The sequence below is a fragment of the Zingiber officinale genome, chromosome 4A (assembly GCF_018446385.1).
Source record: "Zingiber officinale cultivar Zhangliang chromosome 4A, Zo_v1.1, whole genome shotgun sequence".
Taxonomy (NCBI): domain Eukaryota; kingdom Viridiplantae; phylum Streptophyta; class Magnoliopsida; order Zingiberales; family Zingiberaceae; genus Zingiber; species Zingiber officinale.
In genome coordinates, this window is record NC_055992.1 from 157,321,520 (window position 1) to 157,343,554 (window position 22,035).

At 36.6% G+C, this 22,035-nt stretch overlaps 1 protein-coding gene across 1 annotated transcript in view; it reads right to left on the bottom strand.

Moving 5' to 3' along the window:
• Nucleotides 1-9,456, bottom strand: part of LOC121971855 (guanine nucleotide exchange factor SPIKE 1-like) — a 106,019-nt gene extending 96,563 nt beyond the window's left edge. The window contains exons 1-3 of the mRNA XM_042523326.1: nt 9,067-9,456; nt 7,983-8,059; nt 7,818-7,907 (exon numbers count right to left, since the gene is read on the bottom strand). Of these exons, the coding sequence (XP_042379260.1) occupies nt 7,818-7,907; nt 7,983-8,003 (111 nt within the window). The 5' untranslated portion in view covers nt 8,004-8,059; nt 9,067-9,456. The remainder of the gene's footprint in view (nt 1-7,817; nt 7,908-7,982; nt 8,060-9,066) is intronic.
• Between the last annotated feature and the right edge of the window lie 12,579 nt (nt 9,457-22,035).

The window sequence follows — 22,035 nt, forward strand, 5'->3', positions numbered from 1 at the left end:
GTTCTTTTCGTTTTGGCTGTTCAGTTATCTTTATGATAAGATCCTCAAGTTGCTTTTTGGTTAATGGTTTATTTTCTAAAACCTCCTTAGTGATGTTTTGTACGGCCTCACTAAGTTTTTGGTTTTCCTTTTTCAGCTCTTCTAGTTGTTCCTGTATCTGTTTAAAGTTTTTGAGGTGGATTCTACAGGAGAGACAAACTCTGTCGTATATTACTGAGAGGTTGTGAGCTAATTCTCTTTTTGTAGGCTGCTTCTCTGTTTTTGCTAGATCAAGGTATTCTAGGTTCGAGGTATGGGATTTAGTATACCATTCCTGTATATGTTCTTCCCAACGTCTAGACATAGACACAATTATAACTGTACCCTATAGTCTATCATTCTTAAGTGTTGTGGCTTACAGCTTAGGAGGTTCTAAAAGCTTTCTTGCTCACACAGGTGTGCCCTTGGATTTATATCGGCATCCCTTGCCTTGTTACCAAGTTAGGACCTGGACGACGGTCTTTCGCTCGGAGGGTTTATAGACGTCGGCTCGTCTCTCGATTTTTAACGTCGGAGCTCGACTGTGGAGAGCATCACCGAGTGCTGTCGTCCAGCTTCGTCCATTGCTTCCAATCGGATGCAGGAGCGTTCCCACAGACGGCGCCAAATTGATCCGGCCGAGCTGCTGCCCATGACGACCCCCCTCTACGGGTTTACGGGCAACGAAGTTCAGCCGGTCGGACAAATCCGACTGGTTATCTCGCTGGGAGAAGAGCCACTCAGGAGGACGCGGACAGCAAACTTCGTGGTGGTGGACTCTCCGTCGACATACAACGTCATATTGGGGCGACCAGCTGTCAGTGAATTCCAAGCGGCCGTCTCCACTTTCCACCAAAAGATCAAGTTCTCCGTCGAGGACAAAGTGGGAGAAGTACGAGGAGATCAACTAGCAGCTCGGCGATGCTACATCGAGATGGTCCGAGCAGAAGCCAATGCCGCTCGGAAAACGCACCGGATCAAACGCATTACAGAGTCTAACAACAACATCTCGACAAAGACACTATATCTCTATAAGAACTAAGGTGTAGTGTTAAATATATAAGAATTCTCACATCCTAAATTGAATCAGAACCGACATTAGACATTATAAGAATACCAATTGTTTTAGATTTGGAACATAGAAACGTATAAATGCTCACAAGGAAACCAATAATAGAGAATCCAAATTAGGTATTGTTATAAATAGTTTATTAAAGGACAAAGTAGTAGGGATAGTTAGGAAGGAAGATAGGATTATAGTTCTCAAAATAATGGGAGTAAAAAATACTATTAATGTAATTATAATATATGCATCCCAAGTAATATTTATTAAAATTTAAAAGTATTTAAAAATTTTGAAATAATTTTTAATATTTTATAATTATTATTAATAATAGTTTATTTATAAAAAATAGATATTTAAAAAATAAAAAATTAACTAAACCAAAAAGACTTAAAAAAATTGCGGTCCCTCCGGCTCGATATCTACGAAGGATTTTAGGATTATATAATATTTTATTAGAATTTTCTAAAATTTTAAATTAATTTTTATATATTTTAATGGATTAATTTAATTAGAACTTTAAAAAATTGATTATTTATTTAAATTAGAGATAATTAGATTATTAAAAAATAAATAAATAAATAAAATATTTATTATATATTTTAAAATTAAAAATAAATAAAATATTTAAATAAATAAATAATTTTATTATGATTTAATTAAACCTCTTTGAATTATCTTCATCGACCATAGGAATTGTTTTAATTTAAAAAAAATATATTTAATTTAAAAAACTAACCGAACGCAACTATAGCCCCTCCAGTGCGGCTGCAAGGGTCGCGCGGCCCCTCCTATGCAGTTATGGGCATCGCAACGCCCTTCCTGTGCGCCTGTTAGCGTCGCGACGCCCTTCCTGCGCAGTCGCAAGCATAACAACGCCCATCTGAGCGATCATGGGCATCGCGACACCTCCGTGGATGGTGTTGGGTTTGTGTCGGTGCCGATCAACAGGCGGAACGAAATGTTTCACCTCGGCACGAGATCTCAAACCCTAGGTAGTACAAAAAAATCTGACAAACAAGATGATATTAAGAGGAGATCTAAATAGACATATAAGAGCAAAAAATAAGGAACATACAAAAGTGCATGGGGACTATGGTTTTGGAATAAGAAATGAAGAAGGAAAAGTTATATTGGATTTAGTGACAACATATAGACTTATAATAGCTAACATATTTTTAAAGAAAAAAGAAGAACACATAGTTACAAATACATATTACACACAAAAGTGAGAATAATAAATCGCGCTTTCTTATGGCCAAGATGAGAAATATAAAAAATTATAAAAGATTGTAAGGTTAGCTCAAGAGAAAACTTAAGTAACCAACATAGATTAGTGATATTATTTATCAATAGAAAGGAAAGCATGTATGACTCATAGGATAAGTAGTGGAAGTTAAAGGAAGAAAAACAAAGAATTTTTTAAAGAGAGAGTAGAAGCACCGATAATAGAAAAAAAACATAGTAACTCAAATATAATATGAGATGAGATGATATCGAATTTTAAAAATGTGACTAAGAGCGTACTCGATGAGTTAAAATGATAAACACCACCAAATAAAGAATCTTAATGGTGGAATAAAAAAATATAGCAGGTAACGGAAAACAAACAACCTATAAATTACTATACACACCAATAATTTGATAAAAAAAAAAAAAAGAAAGGAACGTGTATAGAATAACTAAAGTAACAGAGAGGGAAAAAAGGATCGTATCCAAATAAGATACATTGATGGGGAGCCTTGGCGCAATGATAAAGTTGCTGTCATGTGACCTAAAGATCACGGATTCGAGTTTCGAAAATAGCCTCTTGCAAAGAGGAGTAATGCTGCATAAAATAGACCTTTCCTTGACTCATAGGATAAGTAATGGAAGTTAAAGAAAAATAAAGTATTTTTTAAAGAGAGAGTAGAAGCACCGATATTAGAAAAAAACATAGTAACTCAAATATAATATAAGATAAGATGGTATCGAATTTTAAAAATGTGACTAAGAGCGTACTCGGTGAGTTAAAAGGATAAACACCACCAAATAAAGAATCTTAATGGTAGAATAAAAAAGTATAACAGGTAACGGAAAATAAACAACCTATAAATTACTATACACTTGTAAACATAAAGAAAACTTTAAAAAATATGTAATAGCCAAGAAAGCAATGAGTGAAGCTAAAAACAAAAATTTTCAACACCAATAATTTGATAAAAAAAAAAGAAAGGAACACGTATAGAAAAACTAAAGTAACGGAGAAGGAAAAAAGGATCGTATCCAAATAAGATACATTGATGGGGAGCCTTGGCGCAATGGTAAAGTTGTTGTCATGTGACCTAAAGGTCACGGATTTGAGTCTCGAAAACAGTCTCTTGCAAAGAGGGGTAATGTTGCATAAAATAGACCTTTCCTATAAGATGGTATAGAATTTTTAAAATGTGGCTAAGAGCGTACTCAGTGAGTTAAAAGGATAAACATCACCAAATAAAGAATCTTAATGGTGGAATAAAAAAATATAGCAGGTAACGAAAAACAAACAACCTATAAATTACTATACACTTGTAAAAATAAAGAAAACTTTAAAAAATATACAGTAGCCAAGAAAGCAATGAGTGAAGCTAAAAACAAAAATTTTCAACACTAATAATTTGATAAAAAAAGAAAGGAACATGTATAGAATAACTAAAGTAACAGAGAGGGAAAAAAGGATCGTATCCAAATAAGATACATTGATGGAGAGCCTTGGCGCAATGGTAAAGTTGTTGTCATGTGACCTAATCGAGTCTCGAAAATAGCTTCTTACAAAGAGGAGTAATGCTGCATAAAATAGACCTTTCCTTGGACCCACATTAACGAGAACTTTGTACATCAGGCTACCCTTTATCCAAATAAGATGCATTAAAAATGAATCTAATAGCATATGAGTGAAGGATGAGAAAATAAAGGAACGATAGAAGAGGTCAATTTTTAATGAAAATTTAGGTGACCAATTTACATTAGGATACTTAAGTAAATCAGATAATTATATAAATTTAAATTTTTATTAGAGAATTGAAATTTCAAAAGTAGATGTAAAATGGGATAAAAATGAAAAAGACACCTGATAATATTCTAATAGAAGTATAGAAGTGTTTAGAGATAAAAGGTATAGAATGACTTACAAAATTATTCAACAATATTGAAAACGAAAAAAATATTTGATTAGTGGAGGGTAACTACTCTAATCCCCGTATAAAAACAAAGAAAATGTACAAAATTATGTGAATTACAAGGCATTAAGCTTATGCGTCATACCACAAAATTTTAGTAAAGAATGATATAAACAAATAAAGAAAGGAGAAAGGTGACCAAAAATTAATTTGGTTTCATGTTTGAAGGGTGGATGATAAGAGATATAAATCTTCTCATAAAATAGATTGAAAATTATTAGGAAAAGAAGTCTTACACATCACAGTCATTTACCTAAAAAAAGTTTATGACAAAATTCTAAGAGAAATTATATGAAGAATTCTAGAAAATAAAGGTGTAAACCTAGCATATATTAAAATAATTAAAAATGCGTACAAGAATGTAAGAAAACTTCAAGCGGATTAACAAGAGCCTTTATATAAACAAAGAGTTACATCAAGAATCTATAAATTCATATCTTTTTACTCGTCCTAGATGAACTCACCAAGCACATCCAAGACATGTTATCATGGTGCACGTTATTTGCAGATGGCATTGTTTTGGTCGATGATATAAGGTGGATGTAGCAAAAAGTAAAAGTTTGCGAATCTTAAATCTTAGCTAGAAACATTAAAAGTAAAAGGTTTTAAACTTAATATTGTAAAGTCAAAATATGTGGAATTTAAATTTAGTATTAGTAGTAGATGTAGCAAAATGCAAGCCTTGTGTAACCATAAAGTTGTTACATGTGACCTTAAAGTCAAGAGTTCAAGTCGCGAAAATAGCCTCTTGCAAAATGTAAGATGAGGTTGCATACAATAGACTCAATATGGTTCGACTCTTGCCCAAGACCTCGAATTGGCAGAAGCTTCGTATACCGAGCTGCCCCTTTAGTAGTAAACATAGCAAGGCAATTTCTTGTAATTAAAAGCTTTAAGTATCAAGGATTATTTTTTGCAAAAAAGATGAAGGAGTCGATAGAAATGTTTTACATAGGATATAAGTAGGCTTATTAAAATGGAGGAAGGCATCAGTGCTCTTTGTAATCGTAAGGAATCTCTAAAATTTAAAGGAAAGTTTTGCAAAACGATAATTAGACTTGCTATATTATTTGGAGATGAATTGTTAGGCTATAAATTGAGCACATGAGCTGAAGATGAAAGTCGTAAAAAAGAGAATGTTTTGGTGGATGTGAAAATATACAAGGATGGACAAATAAAAAATGAAAATATTAGAGAAAAAGTACAGATTGTGCCTATTAAGGAAAAATTCTGAAAAGCGCATTTAAGATAATATGGATATATACGCGACCAACAAATACCCAAGTTAGACAATATGAAACCATGACAATATGCACATTAACTGAGGAAGAAGGGACCAAAGAAGACCTGATTAGTAATAACAATTCAAGATAAAATTTGTTTAAATATAAATGAGAATATAATACGAGACCGGGTCTAATTATGTAGGAGGATCCATATAGCCAATCTTAATGCGTTAAAGATTTGATTGTTGTTGTATACACATTTGTTTACTAGTGTTGTCTCTAGTGTCATGATATGTATCAAGTTGCTCCATTAGATGCTCATGCATTGAGTGTTGTTTATGGATTATTGATTGAGGCATGTTATTAGTGTAGGACCAAAAGGAATTTAGATATCTCCATAATTATATGATGTTGTCTTACTCCAAAGGCCTCATACCAATAGAAATATCTTTCTCTTATAAACCCATGATTTTTCCCATGTGTTTTCAATGTGGGACTATGTTACAATCTTGCAACCCCAACAATCTCCCCCCTTAGACAAAGAACCACAGGATCCCCACGTCCGATTTTCGACCCACCAGGTCTTCCTGCCCTTCAGTCCAACCGACCTACTAGGACTTTCTTGCCTAGCCGCAACTAAGACTTTTTGCCTGGTGTCTAGTCCTCTTGATCCGGATATGGGAGCTCCCACTTCCTTTGTTCGAGGTCAATATTCTACTTACATGGCTCAATTAGACCATATCTTTTGTGCAGGTTAGATCTTCTGGCAGTCCGAGCTCTGATACCAATTATAGGACCAAAAGAAATTTAGATATCTCCACAATGGTATGATATTGTCCACTTTGAACCTAAGCCCTCATGGTTTTGCTCTTGGGCTTTACCCAAAAGGCCTCATCCAATGGAGATATCTTTCTCTTATAAACCGATGATTTTTCCCATGTGTTTTCAATATGAGACTATGTTTGCAACCTTGCAACCCCAACAATCGGTTATGCTTTTACTCTAGCATTATTGTGGATCACAAACATTGATCAAAGTTTGCCATTTGGCATATCAACATGGTGTTATTTATCAAATATTGATTGAGGCATGTTATTGCTTATGATTTTGCTCTAACATTATTGTGGATCGCAAATGTTGATCAAAGTTTGTCATTTAGCATATCAACCTTCGGAAGAACATGGCATAATACTTCTCTAAACAATAATGCATCTTACCTATCAATTAACTCAACCAATCACTACATCATAACAAACTCAACCAGTTCACCTCTCATATATAGCTATAATATAGGAGCATTTAAGATCCATTTGCTTTTGTGAATAATTGAGTGGATGGATGTCAGAGTGGATGAATCACTTAAGCTTTGATCCATCCTGTTGTATACTTAGGTTGGAAGTGAAGGAAAAGTAGGCGTGGCAGCTCCCACTGTTGCCTTTGATCCATCTTTAAATTTTTATTGTTTCTTATCCCTCCTTATCCCTCCATACAAGTAAATAGCATGTCGGGAACATTTGTCTCTCATTCGTCTTTTCTATCATCAATCCTATAGCATAATTTATCCACTGTTTTTATTTATCTATCTAAATAAATAGACGGTTTCAAAAGATTATATTAACTGTTCATATTATAACAAGAGAAGTTGGATTAGACAAAGTTTAGCATAAACCGGGAATGGTGGCATTTGACCCCATTGACCAATTGATGTTTTAAAACTAGAGAGGATGCACATATCCTATGATGAAAATATCCATTCTGCTTTTATCCAAAAGAAAATATAATTCCTTAAATGAAAAGAACAACAAAATGTTGAAACAAAGTTTTTCAACCAAACTTTTGGCACAACTACAAGTCATTCAGAAAAAATAAGTGGAGTCACTTTATCTTGGTTCATTTAGAACAACCAAACCACCTAAAAAATGAGAAGCATTTAAAAATTCTACAAGAACATCCAAAGTGCAATCAAGTCGCCTAATCTTTGGCACAACTGAGTAATGTAAAGGATGGACCACCATAACTATAGATACAAAATAGATATGAGATAGACTTGCATAAAAACTGCATTAATTCTTCTAAAGCAATCTATAAATAATCGCATCCATTCAAAATCTGTAGTCAGTCAGCCAAACTGTGTCAAGTAGAAGTTTTCATCCATCAAGATAAAAGAGACAAGTTGACCAAATAAGCTTTCAAACAAAATATCTATTGTGGTACTTAATTAAACAGTTTTTTAATGAATGTGGGTAGTGCCAGAAACCAAAAAGCTTCTACCAGAAAATAATAAAATGAATTTAATACAAAGATTAGACAAACCAATGGCTCCAACTCTGAATTAGAAGCACACAGCCGGTGTTGTATCCTTTTAAAACGATAACCACTGCTTGATGTGTAATCTTCCATTATCTGCATACAAGTTTCTGAGAAATGTAATAACCATAAATCAAATAGATATATCTAAACCAATAAACAAAATCAAACATGAAGTTCTGCCATCAACATCAAGTCCCACTCAAGTTTGATCCACCAAAAGGCAAACTTTGCAAGGCGTGTGCCATCTGAAGCAATATCAAAGCAAACAAACTTAAATAATAGATGTATATGAATTAAATTTCTACTACAAATACTAATTAAGATTAACAAGCATTAAGTTGACACCAATCTCAAGATGTCACCAATTATCAATCCTTAAGTTATCAATAATTTACCCACTTTGAGATATCACCAATGATCAAGCTTTAAATCATCACCAAGTATCACTTTATCACCAATTATTAATTTTAAGTCATCACCCATTATTAATTTCAAATTATCATTGATTACATCTCTTATATTGGGTAAAAGACACTATAGTCAATCAAAAGTGTATCATCTATGCCCTTGCAAATGCACTATATAGATGGATTGAAGCCCCTACTAATGTTCATATGGTCTGAAATCCTAGCACACTCACAAAAGTGCTGAAGACCCACCAAAAATATTTCAATGGATGAAGCTCCAAAGATCCACTTACGTGCTTATGGGCCAAAATCCTATATCAAATGGCTTGGCTTTTAGGTCTCACCATTACCAATTATTTATTTGCTAACATATTTCTTGTATAACAATCACCATTTAGTAAGTTTTTACCATTTTAACTCTACATTTTTATCATATATGCTATGATTTGCAGTTTCATACAAGGACAGCCCGGTGCACACATTCCATGACTCAGAACCCGTGACCACAAGGCTTACCCCTGCTCACAACTAACAGATCATAATCGATAGACACCCACCAAGAGGAGAGGGGCTGTTGCATCTTTACAGCTATGCCCCAAATCGAGAAGTGATAGCACCAGACAAAAACCACGAGAAAACACTCTTTACGTGATCTAAGAAGGGTAGCAAACACCAATGCACAAATACAAACACTCACGTGACGGAAAATTATGCATTCAGATGCAGAGGATTGCCAAGATTAGATCAAACCTCTTACACAAACATGGAAACGACTCTTCCGCCGACTGAGAAGAAAGTGCAATGGTTGCTCGGTAAGTAAAGCAGAGGAAACAGGGAAAACTTACGATGAAACCTTACTCGCCTACTCTAGATCGCAAAACGGAGAAGCTCGGATAGGAGTCACTGCCGGATCCCACACGAGAGGCTGCTCAGATCTAGAGAAGGAAGGCTTCGTCTAATGCTCACAGACGGGGAAGAAGGAACAACATCCCCGCTTCAGCCTTCATGTGCGCTCGCTCGCGGAGCCACTGTCAGATCGAGAAAAAGGGCGGCTCCGTCTTATGCTCACAGGTAGGTAGGGAGGGAGGAGGCAGTAGCTTAGCTTAACTTTATAGCCGCTGGCACGCGGACGGGGAACAAGAGAGGAGGGTGGAACTCATCTCCATGATCGACCCGTGAAGCGGAACATTAATCGATCAATGCGGCGAGAGATCCCTGGGTTGGAGGCCCGAAGGGGTATAATGCGATTGATTGACTAGGGTGCAGTCGAGGCGGGGGCTAGTGTACGGTGTACCTAGGCAGATGAGGCAGAGAAGTCGCGGTGTCGATAGATGGGATGGTTTCGGTTCGGATTGAAACGAGATTTTAATAATCTGAAAATTTTAAATCCGAATTTATCCATTAGAACAAAATTATCATCATCGAATATGATATTTGTAAAAACTTTTAGATATCTATATAACTAAAAGGACTCTTCCTTATTAAAAAAATTTAATTTAATTTTTTATATTAAATATTAAATTAATAATAATAGATATTAATAGATGTTATACTTAATTAGCACATGCACTTACGTCAGATGTGTAATATAATACATTGAAATCACATTGATCTTTTATAATGAAATTATATTAATTAAAGTATTTTAGTATTAAAATACTAAAGTAGAGTCAGGGTAAAATAACTAACTTTCGAAAATCCGAATTATTTGGATTTTCGAGTGTCACCCTTACGGCTTCCCTATGAAAAAAAAATTAATTTAATTTAATATTATACTTATCTTAGTAAAAAAATAAGAAAAGTATATTTTTTAACATTGTCGGCCTAAAATATTTATAAAAACTTCTTTGATCATAGTGTTGTCAATTCTAAGATGTGGGACTAAAAAGAATTATATTTTTTTTATATAAAACAACCAGAGAAAATTAATAATGAGAAAAATTCATAATAATATGTCGTAGCTAAGTCTCAAATTCTAGATCACTGATTGTTTCGCTTGTGGAATTACTAATAAACCTTAAAATTATTTGTAATGTGAATAGAAAAAAGGATATTAACGTAAATTCATTTTAGGCTTCACCAAAGTTAGTTAGTAAAAAGGGAAGATTTTTAATAAAATAGTAAGATTAAAAGGTCAAGAAAAATATATTTTTTAATATTATCGATCTAAGGTATTTATAGAAATTTTTCACTCACGATGTTACCAATCCTAAAATATAGGACTAAAGGGAATCATGACAGTGCATATTTTTATATAAAAATAATAAAAAAAATTACTAATAAATCTTAAAATTATTTTTAGTGTGAAAAGGAAAAAACATTAATATAATTTCATTTTAGGCTTCACCCAAATTAATTAGTAAAGGGTACAGATTCTTAATATAATTCTTAATATATACTAGTGTGATCGTGAACGCGTTGCGTGTTTAATATAATAATATATAAATTATTTGGGTCTTACTATTGTAATGGGCTTCCCTATGTAAAAAAATATTTTAATTTAATATTATACTTATCTTAGTAAAAGAAACTAAGAAAAGTATATTTTTTAACATCATCGGCCTAAAATATTTATAGAAGTTTCTTTGATCATAGTATTGTCAATTCTAAGATGTGGGACTAAAGAGAACTATATTTTTTTATATAAAACAATCAGAGAAAATTAATGATGAGAAAATTTCATAATAATACGTCGTAGCTGAGTCTCGAACTCTAGATCATTGATTGTTTCGCTTGTGGAATTACTAATAAATCTTGGAATTATTTTTAGTGTGAATAGAAAAAAGGACAGTAACGTAAATTCATTTTAGGCTTCACCAAAGTTAGTTAGTAAAGGGGAGAGATTTTTAATAAAATAGTAAGATATATATATATATATATATATATATATATATATATATATATATATATATATAACACTTCGTGCACGACTGTGAGCGATACGCATACATGGCATTGCCAGCTATTTGTAAAAAATATTCCTTTTATTCTCTCTCCCCTTTTACCTTCTATTCAAAATGGCAGCGAGACTTTCTCAAATCTAAATTTCACTCGCTCCTTCTTTCGTCGCTATCTTCTATAACAGTTTGCTCCTGCCAGCAAGCAAAGCAAAGGCGCTGCAAGCTAAACACAACTTATAGTTGCATACTTGTTCTCGAGCTAGCTAGAAGCTCTCCAAACTACCACCGAAAATATAGCCGACATTGCTTTGCTTAGCACCTCTCTCCATTCTCGATCGTAAGCTTTTCCACTCCACTGTCTGTTTTTTAGCTATGTACAATATTTTTTTAGTTCTGATATATCCTACAACATACAAGCCTTGGCTGTTTTCTTGCTAGTCTTTACTTATATAATTTGCAGGGAACTTGCCAAACATCAATTCTCACATTTCATAACCAATGGTAAGTCGTTTCATTTTAAGTTGTAATTACCTCTAATCCTAATATATATTAGAAGGATTTATACTACAATGTACAAGATTGATGCTTGCTTCAACATGTAGCAGCCACTTAGACATTTAGCTGCTACAGAAATGTTACAGCTACTTGGACACTTAGCTGCTACACGTTGTATCAGCTACTTGGACATTTAGTTTCTACACGTTGTAGTAGATAATGGTTCAAGTAGTTGCTCCAACGTGTAGCAGTTACTTAGACATTTAGCTGCTACATGTTGTAGTAGCTGCTACAACGTGTAGTAGCTAAATGTCCAAGTAACTGCTACAACATGTAGCAGTTAAAAGTCCAAGTAGTTGCTACAACGTATAATAGCTACTTGGTAAGTTATTTCATTTTAAGTTGTAATTCCCTCTATTCCTAATATATTCTTTATAAGCGATTCTAAATAATCTATTTAATTAATATAAGGGAAAACATATATTGCCTTTATTAGACGTCAACCGGATATTTATGACACCTGAATAGAAGCCTTTACATAAGTTAATCTTTTTAAGGGCATTTATACACCAGTCCTTTGAAAGTAAATAAGATGCAATAAGAGCTTTTGAAGCCTACAACGTACTATCTTACAATGTTAATAATCTTTTTTTGATAAAATTTAACTTTTTTTGTTATATAATTTGAAACAAATTTGCCAATTTGGGGAGCTTTAATTTCCCACATTTTATTCGATGATAAGTCGTTTCAATTTTTTCTAATCCAGATATATTATAAGGATTTAGGCTACAACATAAAATCCCTGCACCAGCTACTACAACGTGTGGCAGCTATTTCAGTTAGTTGCTACAACGTTGTAGCAGCTACTTCAACGGTTAGCTGCTATAACATTATAGCGGCTACAGTTAGCTACTACAACGTTATAACAGCTACTTCGATGATTAGCTACTACAACGTTATAGCAGCTACTTCAATGGTTAGCTGCTACAACGTTGTAGTAGTTACTTTGACAGTTAGCTATTAAACGTTATAACAGTTACTTCGATAGTTAACTTCTCCAACGTTGAAGCAGCTACTTCGACGGTTAGCTGCTATAACGTTATAGCAGCTACTTCGATAGTTAACTGCTATAACGTTGTAGCAGATATTTGGATAATTAGTTATTACATATTGTAACAGCTACTTCGACAACTAACTACTATATGTTATAGTAGCTACTTCGACACTACAAATAATATTTTCTTACCATTATTGGTTATATAATTTGCAAGATTACTAAACATCATTTCCCATAAACCATTCAATGATAAGTGATACGGATGTGGCCTTTATGGCATAAGAGTAATTAGGGGATGAGTGAAGGACATTTTGGTCTTTGAGGAGGGGGGGTTTAGGTTTTAAGAAGGGAGAAAAGAGGAAGCGATGGAGGGCCTTTTGGGACCGCCGCCAGCCAAGGAGGGAGTTGTTCCTTGCGTACTTCGCCGGCGCCTGACTCAGCCACCGGCGCTGCCTTTCTTCTCTACCCTACCTCCTTTCAGCGCCGGTGCCGACGCTGATTGTCGACCACCGCATACCTCTGGTCTCCATCTCTTCTCCCCTCCACAGAGAGGTGGTTTTTGGTTGAGCATCTCCGTCAAGCACAGGAGGTGCTTGGTGTCCTTCGGGCCGCGACCGCCGCGAAACAGCATCGACTTCTTCTCTACCGTGCTCCACAGCGCCGGCGACTCCTTCCTATCGCTGAGTCCAGCAGTCCGCACCGCCGCCTATAGCGGCCGCCGCTGCCCCTTACAGCATCTCCGGCACCCAGCGTCTCAAGGGGTCCAGCACCGCCCCCTCCCGTGGCCGACACATCTGCCAGCCGCTGCCTTAGCCTCTCGTAACCATCGTCGTTACAGCCATTTCTGGCGAGCCTACAGTAGACTCCGGCACTCCCATAGTTGACTTTGTTGGCTGTATAGTAGTTGTCTCCACTGCTTTTGGTTTAGATCCGGCCTTCTGCGGTGTCTCTGGACTTCCATCGTGTTTTCCGGCCATCGAGCCGCGATGCTCTGCTATTTGTATTGCTGCTATGGTGATCCGGCTCCATTGCTGACTCATATCCATCCATCCGGCAGGGCCGCTACGACTCGATCAGTAGTCCGAGCAGCTCATCCATCCATCCGAGGGCGCCCCCCTGGGCTAGGGTAAGTTCTCGTACTCGATATCTGTTCATTTTATTGCTATACTATTATGCGGTTACTTATATGTCTGTGGGATTCGCCTCGAGCATCGAGGTACCAGAGACCGGGGAAACCCGATCGCTGGATACAGGTACAGTTGACCGGAGGAGGACTTCTGACGATCTGGTCAACGCAGCGGACAGATCGCCACCGGGTCAAGAGGATGCGGTCAACCCTCCAGACACGTCATACCGGCAGGTTCGTCTTCTCAGCTTCCAGACAAGAACAATAAGTCTTTTCAATTTATGTTGTAATTCCCTCTAATCCTAATATATATTATCATGCACGGCATAAAAGGAAAATTATATTATATAATTATCATTTGCCCTAATGGTTCCAGCCAAAGTTTTAATCCCTAAACCGGGCATGCGACAAATACTGTGAAAGATTGTCATTGAAAGTAGATCGATCACCTACGGTGTCTTCGCAAATCAACCTCACCGCGATGACTGTTGGTTAGTCCTAGGAAAATGTACCGGTTCCACTGTACAAAATTTTTGTACAAGTGTCGAACCTTTCCTTAAATAACCTATTGTATTCTTTAGAAGTTAAATTAGGAATCGCAGACGGAACTTAACATCATTGATTCCAAATTTAACTTATCTATTCTTAATGGTTTAGATTTGAATCGCAAGCGGAACTTAACACTATTGATTCAAATCCACTTATGTTATTAATTCCATTAAATATTAATTTCCAAAATTGACTTTCAGGACTGCATGGTGAGGCACATGGCCTTCTTGGATATGGGAGCAACCACCACTGCCTAGTCAAAGTCTTTTAAGGAAAGCTAATATTTAATTTCCTTAAATAACTCTAGGTTAACCAAAAAGAACAATCGAATTACAAATTCGAAAAAGAAGAAAACACAAACTCGAAAAATAAATTCGATAAACTAGATCTAATTGCCTCTTGTATTTAGAATTCTTACAAAGAAAATAACTAGTATGATGCGGAAGAAAACTACTAGTTATACTTTCTCTTTGTAAGCTAATGACCTCAAGATCTTCTGTCGTATTCCTTGCCTCGCCTTGGACGTCGTGTGGGCGACGATCCTCCAAGATGAACACCACCCAAAAGCTTCTCCCTCTTCTTCTAAAATCCGGCCACCACCACCACCAAGGAGAAGAGAGCAAAAGGGAAAAGAGAAGGGAGAGGGTCGGCCATACCAAGAGGGTCTCCAAGCAAGAGAATAAGAATTGTGTCTCATGAGGCCTCCTCACCCCTTCTTTTATATCACTTACCCAAGGTAAATAAGGAAAAACTTTTTACAAAAAATAAAATCATCCTCTAGTTTTTCCTTTTCCCTTTTAATTTTTCCTTTTCTTTCCTCTTGATTGAATCAATCACCAAAATTAATTGATGATGATTTTATTTATTTTAATTATGGCCGACCCCTTGGTTGGGCACCAAGCAAGGTGGCCGACCACCTCATCAAGGGGAAAAAGGAAAATTATTTTTTAAAATTTTACAAGAAGAAATCCTCTTATAAAATTTAAAGCTCTCTTTCCTAAAGTAGGAGTTAAAAAAGGAAAGTTCTAAAAATTAAAACCATGTTTTAAAATTTAAAACTTCTCTTATAAAATTTCCTTTTTTAACATGATGATAGAAAATTTTAATTTTAAAACTTATCTTCCTTTTTTTTCTTAAACCATGAGGATGGTTAAAAAAGGAAAGTTTTAAAACTTTTAAAACTCTCTATTAAAACATGTTGCCTAATTCAAATAAGGAAAGTTTTAAAAATTAAAATCACTCTTTTAAAACTTATAGTTTTCTACAAAGAGAAGATTTTTAAAATTCAAAACAACCCTCCCCTTTTGAATTATTGTGGTCGGCGCCTATTAGCTTGGTCACCAAGCAATAGGGCCGACCCTTTAAGAGGAGATGTGGCCGGCCATTGCTTGGTCACCAAGCAATGGACCAGCCCCCTTCTTGGACACCAAGATGGGCCTTTCTTTGGATGGACTTGAGGTTATAATGAGGCTACGACAGGGACCTAGAGGAGAAATTAGTTTTGGCCTTCCGATGAGCTTGAGTATCCCGTGTTCGCCCCGAACACACAACTCAAGTTCATCGATAATAACTCATTCCACTAGAGAGTTATTACCGCACAACCGCACCAATTCTAAATTATATTATGGGCTCCTTCTTATCATAAGTGTGTCAGTCTCCCTGTGTTTAAGATAACGAATGTCCACTAATTAAGTAAGTTACTGACAACCCACTTAATTAATATCTAGCTCCAAGAGTAGTACCACTTAACTTTATTGTCATGTCGGACTAAGTCCACCTGCAGGGTTTAACATGGCAATCCTTATGAGCTCCTCTTGGGGACATTCTCAACCTAGATAACTAGGACACAAATTCCTTCTATAATCAACAACACACATTATAAGTGATCCGGTAGTAAGAACAGGGGACCCCACCCTGTGGAGTCAGCGCCACGTAGAAGTCACAGTGGCAGTTGTCCATCCGGAGAGGGTCGGGTCCGACCGCACGACAGGGCCGGGTCCGACCGAGCGGCAGGCCGGGTCCGACCGGGCGGCAGGCCGGCCGTTCGGTGGAATCGAACGTCCCGATCAGACCATAGTCGGCTGATAGTTAGAAGGCACCCTGTCGAAATCAGGGTTCCGGCGCTCAGTGGAAAAGGTCGTGGTGCCGAGCGGACCTCACGCTCGGCCAAAGCCATAAGGTAACACTGCTAATAGTCTCCACAAAGTATATGATGGAAAATCTCCCCAAGTAAACCACCGCATATGTCCGGCCGGATGTTGAGGTTGCTGTCCGCCCGGACGCCAGATCTGGAGCAATGGGGAAAAGGACAGGGGACGTCTTTTTCTGACAGCAGGTATGTTTCACGTGTAGGCCATGCTCCAAATCCTGTGACAGGGGATTTCGTTGTCCCATCGAGGACATGCCGAGACTGTAGCAGTATGGGTTAGGGAAGCTCACTGACAAGTCCTTACTGGGGTATGGGCCATGGACACGTGTACACCTCGGCAGGTGTACACTCACTTCTTCGCCGCCCTATATAAAGGCCCTCATTCTTCGCCGGAGGTATGCATTCTACGCGTTTTGAAGCCATTATTTATTCCTTGAGCTTCGCCTGACTTGAGCGTCGGAGGGTCGCCGCCGGGAACCCCTTCCCGGCTCAACTTCTGTGCAGGTTCGCCGGAGCTTCGTGCCGCCGTCCGAAGATCCACACTAGCAGCCAGGAAGCGCCACGTGCCCAGCGTCCATTGAATCAGCGTTCGGGCAGGATCAATTTAATATCATTTCCCAACTTATCGGGCATATTGATTTATCGAGCTAAACCTCACCCTTTGATAAGTCAAAGAAATAAATATTAAATATATGTGTTTGTTATTATATTAAGATTAAGAGCATACACTTTCATAATAACTAAGGTTTAGTTCTTTTATTAAGGTAGTACAAAAAGGACTTATCTAAATGGTCCTACTCAATACACTTAGAGTGTACCAGTGTAATTTATTAATCAAGATAAATTAATACTTAATTACACTACGACTATTCCGATGATTTGTTCCTTTCCATCTTAGTCATGAGCAACTATTTATAATTTATAAAGAACCGACAACATGATTTTCTGAGTGTGACACCACACTCCATGTTATCTACTATATAAATTAATTGAACAATTACATTTAACAAATAAATGTAGATATTGATCAAATGTGATTCTTTTATTTCAAAAATAAATGTTTACAAAAGCTAGGCTTTTAGTATATACTCCAACAATCTCTCACTTATACTAAAAGACTAAGCTACCATATCTGTTGCCATACATCTGATTCTCATCCCCTCCACATGCCAATCAAAAGCTTTCGCCGGAAGGGCCTTAGTGAAAGGATCTGCCAGGTTATCTGCTGATGCAATCTTGGCGACCACAACTTCTCCTCGCTTGACGATGTCTCGTATCAGGTGGTACTTGCGCTCTATATGTTTACTTGCTTTATGGGCTCATGGTTCCTTCGAGTTTGCAACTACACCGCTATTATCACAATAAATTGTGATGATCTTGGGCAAACTAGGAATCACATCTAAGTCCATTAGAAAGTTTTTGAGCCATACAGCTTCTTTGGCTGCCTAAGAGGCTGCCACATACTCAGCTTCCATGGTTGAGTCCGATACGCATTTCTGCTTAACACTCCTCCATGCAATGACTCTTTCTGAGTGTACCCTTTCGTAACAAGCCTTGCTTTGAAGGTTTCTACCTTCCCATCTGTCCCTCTTTTCCTTTTGTAGATCCACTTGCATCCAACGACTTTTACACCATCAGGTGGTTCTACAAGCTCCCAGACCTTAATAGAGTACATAGACTCTATTTCAGAATTTATTGCCTTTTGCCAAAATACTACATCTATATCTTGGAGTGCTTCATTATATGTCCGGGGATCAGGTTCATGTTTACCCGGAATCAAGTCTGAAGACTCTTCTAAAAATATGAATCTCTCAGGCTGCCTTACAACCCTCTCACTATGACGAGGCACCTTCTGTGGTTATGTATCATGTGTGACACGTGTTGCAGTCTCTTGTGGTACTTCATCTTGTATTGTTGGTACTGAAGTAGACGTGTCCTCTCTAAGTTCTTCTAGAACAATTTTGCTACTGGGCTTGTGATCCATTATATAGTCTTCTTCTAAAAAATAGACATTAGTGCTAACAATAACCTTCTGGTCTTTAGGACTATAAATAAACCACCTTTCGTTCCTTTGGGATAACCCACAAACACACGAACTTCTGTACGAGATTCTAACTTATCAGCATCTGGTTTCAGCACATGTGTTGGACTACCCCAAATCCGAATATGTCTTAGACTGGGCTTTCGCCCATTCCACAATTCTGTGGGAGTAGAAGATACTGATTTAGAAGGTACTAAGTTCAGAATGTGTGTTGTCGTTTCCAGAGCATATCCCAAAAATGAATTTGGTAATTCTGAATAACTCATTATCGATCTAACCATCTCCATAAGAGTCTTATTCCTTCATTCTGCCACACCATTCTGTTGGGGTGTACCAGGTGCGGACAATTGGGATTGAATCCCGACTTATGATAAGTAATTCCTAAACTCTCCTAAGAGGTATTCGCCACCACGATCAGACCATAGTGTCTTGATACTTTTACCTAAACGTTTCTCCACATCAGCCTTGTACTCTTTGAACTTATCAAAGCACTCAGACTTGCGACACATCAGGTAAATGTATTCATATCTTGAATAATCGTCTATAAAAGAGACAAAATATTCAAAACCACCTCTAGCCTGGATAGACATAGGACCACACAAATCAGAATGAACCAATTCTAATGCTTCTTTGGCTCTATACCCCTTGGCCTTAAAAGGCCTCTTGGTCATTTTACCTTCCAAGTAAGATTCACAAGTTGAAAAATTTTATAACTCTAATGAACCAAAGAGTTCATCAGCTATAAGCCTTTGAATCCTACTTAAGTTAATATGATCAAGCCTTAGATGCCAAAGATACGCTTGGTTCATCTCCGAAGGTTCTTTTCTCTTATTGGAATTAGAAGATGTGTTATTAATTTTCATCTGTTGCTTTGTGAGAAAAATTAGATTTTAAAGTATATAAATTGTCAACCAATGCACCAGAACAGATAATAACCCTATTTCTCTTTATAACCATATTGTTATTAAAGGAAACAGAATATCCATCCAAATACAGTTTAGAAACTGAAATTAAATTCTTTCTAAACTGGGTACATAAAGACAATTTCTTAAAACCAATTTTCTATTTCTATCAAAAGATAAGTAGACGTCTCCCACTGCAACAACCGCCACCTTTGTAGCATTGCCCATGTAGACGGTAATCTCTCCTTTAGATAGTCGTCGGGTTTCCTGGAACCCCTGCAAGGAATTACAGACATGATCAGTGGCTCCCGTATCTACACACCAGGTGCTGGTAGATAACACCGCTAAACATGTTTCAACAACTAGAGCATGAGATATACCTTTATTGTTCTGATTCCTACGAGGACAGTCCACCTTCCAATGCCCTATTTTCTTGCAGATAAAGCACTTGTCTTTCGGCTTCTTCATTCTAGCTTTTTGTCCTGTACTCTGAGGTTTATTCACCTTCTTTACTGAAAAGACCTGTTTTTTCTTCTTCTTGCCTTTCGGCTTAGAAGTAGAACTATTTTCAGTATAGTGAATCTGAGAACTTTGACGACATATACCTTCTGCTGCCTGTAGTTCTGTCAGAAGTTCCGCCAATGTATACTCTCTTTTGTTCATGTTATAGTTCAAGCGGAACTGCTCAAAACTTCTGGGTAGCGTTTGGAGAATTATATCGACCTGGGTTTCCCCATCGATTTCTCCTCCAAGAACTTGTATTTCATTCAGATAGGCCATCATTTTGAGGATATGATCCCTTATGGGTGTCCCCTCAGACATGGTGGCTGTCATTAATTTTCTCATTGCCTCTTGCCTAGCAGTCCGACTCTAGTGCCCAAAGAGTTCTTTGAGATTGTTCATTATATCATAAGCTATTGGTAAATCTTGATGCAGATGTTGTAATACATTTGACATTGATGCCAAAATATAACACCGCGCCATCTCATCAGCTTTTACCCATTTCTTATGATGTTTGTAGTCACAGCCTCCTTTTATAGGAGCTTAAATGAACGACAAAATTAATGATCGATTAATGATCATTATGTTGGTGCGGTTAGCACTAACGACTTAACCCAGGTTTTGATGAATGACAAATCAGGTTAAGTTAGTTTGTTTTTGTCTGACACTTTGATCGAGTGTGCAGGAGAAGTCCAGACTGTTAGAGTGTATACTAAAAGTCTAGCTTTTGGTATAAACATTTATCTAGAAATAAGAATCACATTGGTCAAATGCCTACATTTGTGATAAATGTAGTTGTTCAATTAATTTATATTGTAGATAACATGGTGTGTGGTGTCACACACAGAAGATCATGTTATCAGTACCTTATAAATTATAAACAGTAGCTCACGACCATGATGGAAAGGAACAAACTATTGGAAGGTCATAGTGTAATTAGGTGTTAGTTTATCTTAACTATATAATTACACTAGTACACTAAGAGTGTATTGAGTAGGACCATTAGAGGTCGTTTCTTTTATACTGACTTTATAAAGGGACAAAGACCTCAGTTATTATGGAAGTGTGTGCTCTTAATTCTAATATAATAACAAGTACATATATTTGATATTTATTTCTTTAATTTATCAATGGGTGAGATTTAGTTCGATGAATCAATAAGCCCGATAAGTTGGGAAATGATATCACTTATAGTGTGTGTTGTTGATTATAGAAGGAAACTGTGTCCTAGTAATCTAGGTTGAGAATGTCCCCAAGAGGAGCTCATAAGGATTGTCATGTTAAACTCTGCAGGTGGACTTAGTCCGACATGACGATAAAGTTGAGTGGTACTACTCTTGGAGCTAGATATTAATTAAGTGAGTTGTCAGTAACTTACTTAATTAGTGGACATTTGTTATCTTAAACACAGGGAGACTAACACACTCATAATAAGAAGGAGCCCAAAATATAATTTGGGATTGGTGCGGTAGTTCAATAATAGTTCTTTAGTGGAATGAATTATTATTGATGAAATTAAGTTGTGTGTTCGGGGCGAACACGGGATGCTTAATTTCATCGGGAGACCAAAACCAATTCCTCCTCTCGGTCCCTATCGTAGCCTCTAGTATATAGAGATTTATACTCACCGCATACCCACCTTCTTACCCATCCAATGGGGCTGGCCAAGCTAGCTTGGAACCCAAGCTAGGGCCGGCCAAGACAAAGTGGATGAGTCATGTAGGTGGCCGGCCAAAGCTTGGGTCCCAAGCTTAGGTGGCCGACCACTAGAATATTTAAAAGGATTTTTATTAAAATTATTTCTTATGTGGATATCATGATTTTAAAAGAGAGTTTAAAAATTAAAAATTTCCTTTTATAACTTTCTACAAAAGATTAAGAGAAGAGATTAATCTCTTTCCTTATTTGTAGTTTAAAAGGATGGTTTTAATTTTTGGTAAAAACTTTCCTTATTTGTAAATCATCTACAAAAGAGAGTTTAAAATTTGAAATCTTTCCTTATTTGTTGTTTAAAGGAGGATTTTAAATTTTAAGAAAACTTTCCTTTTTAACCATGTTCATGATTTAAAAGAGAGTTTAAAATTAAATATTCTC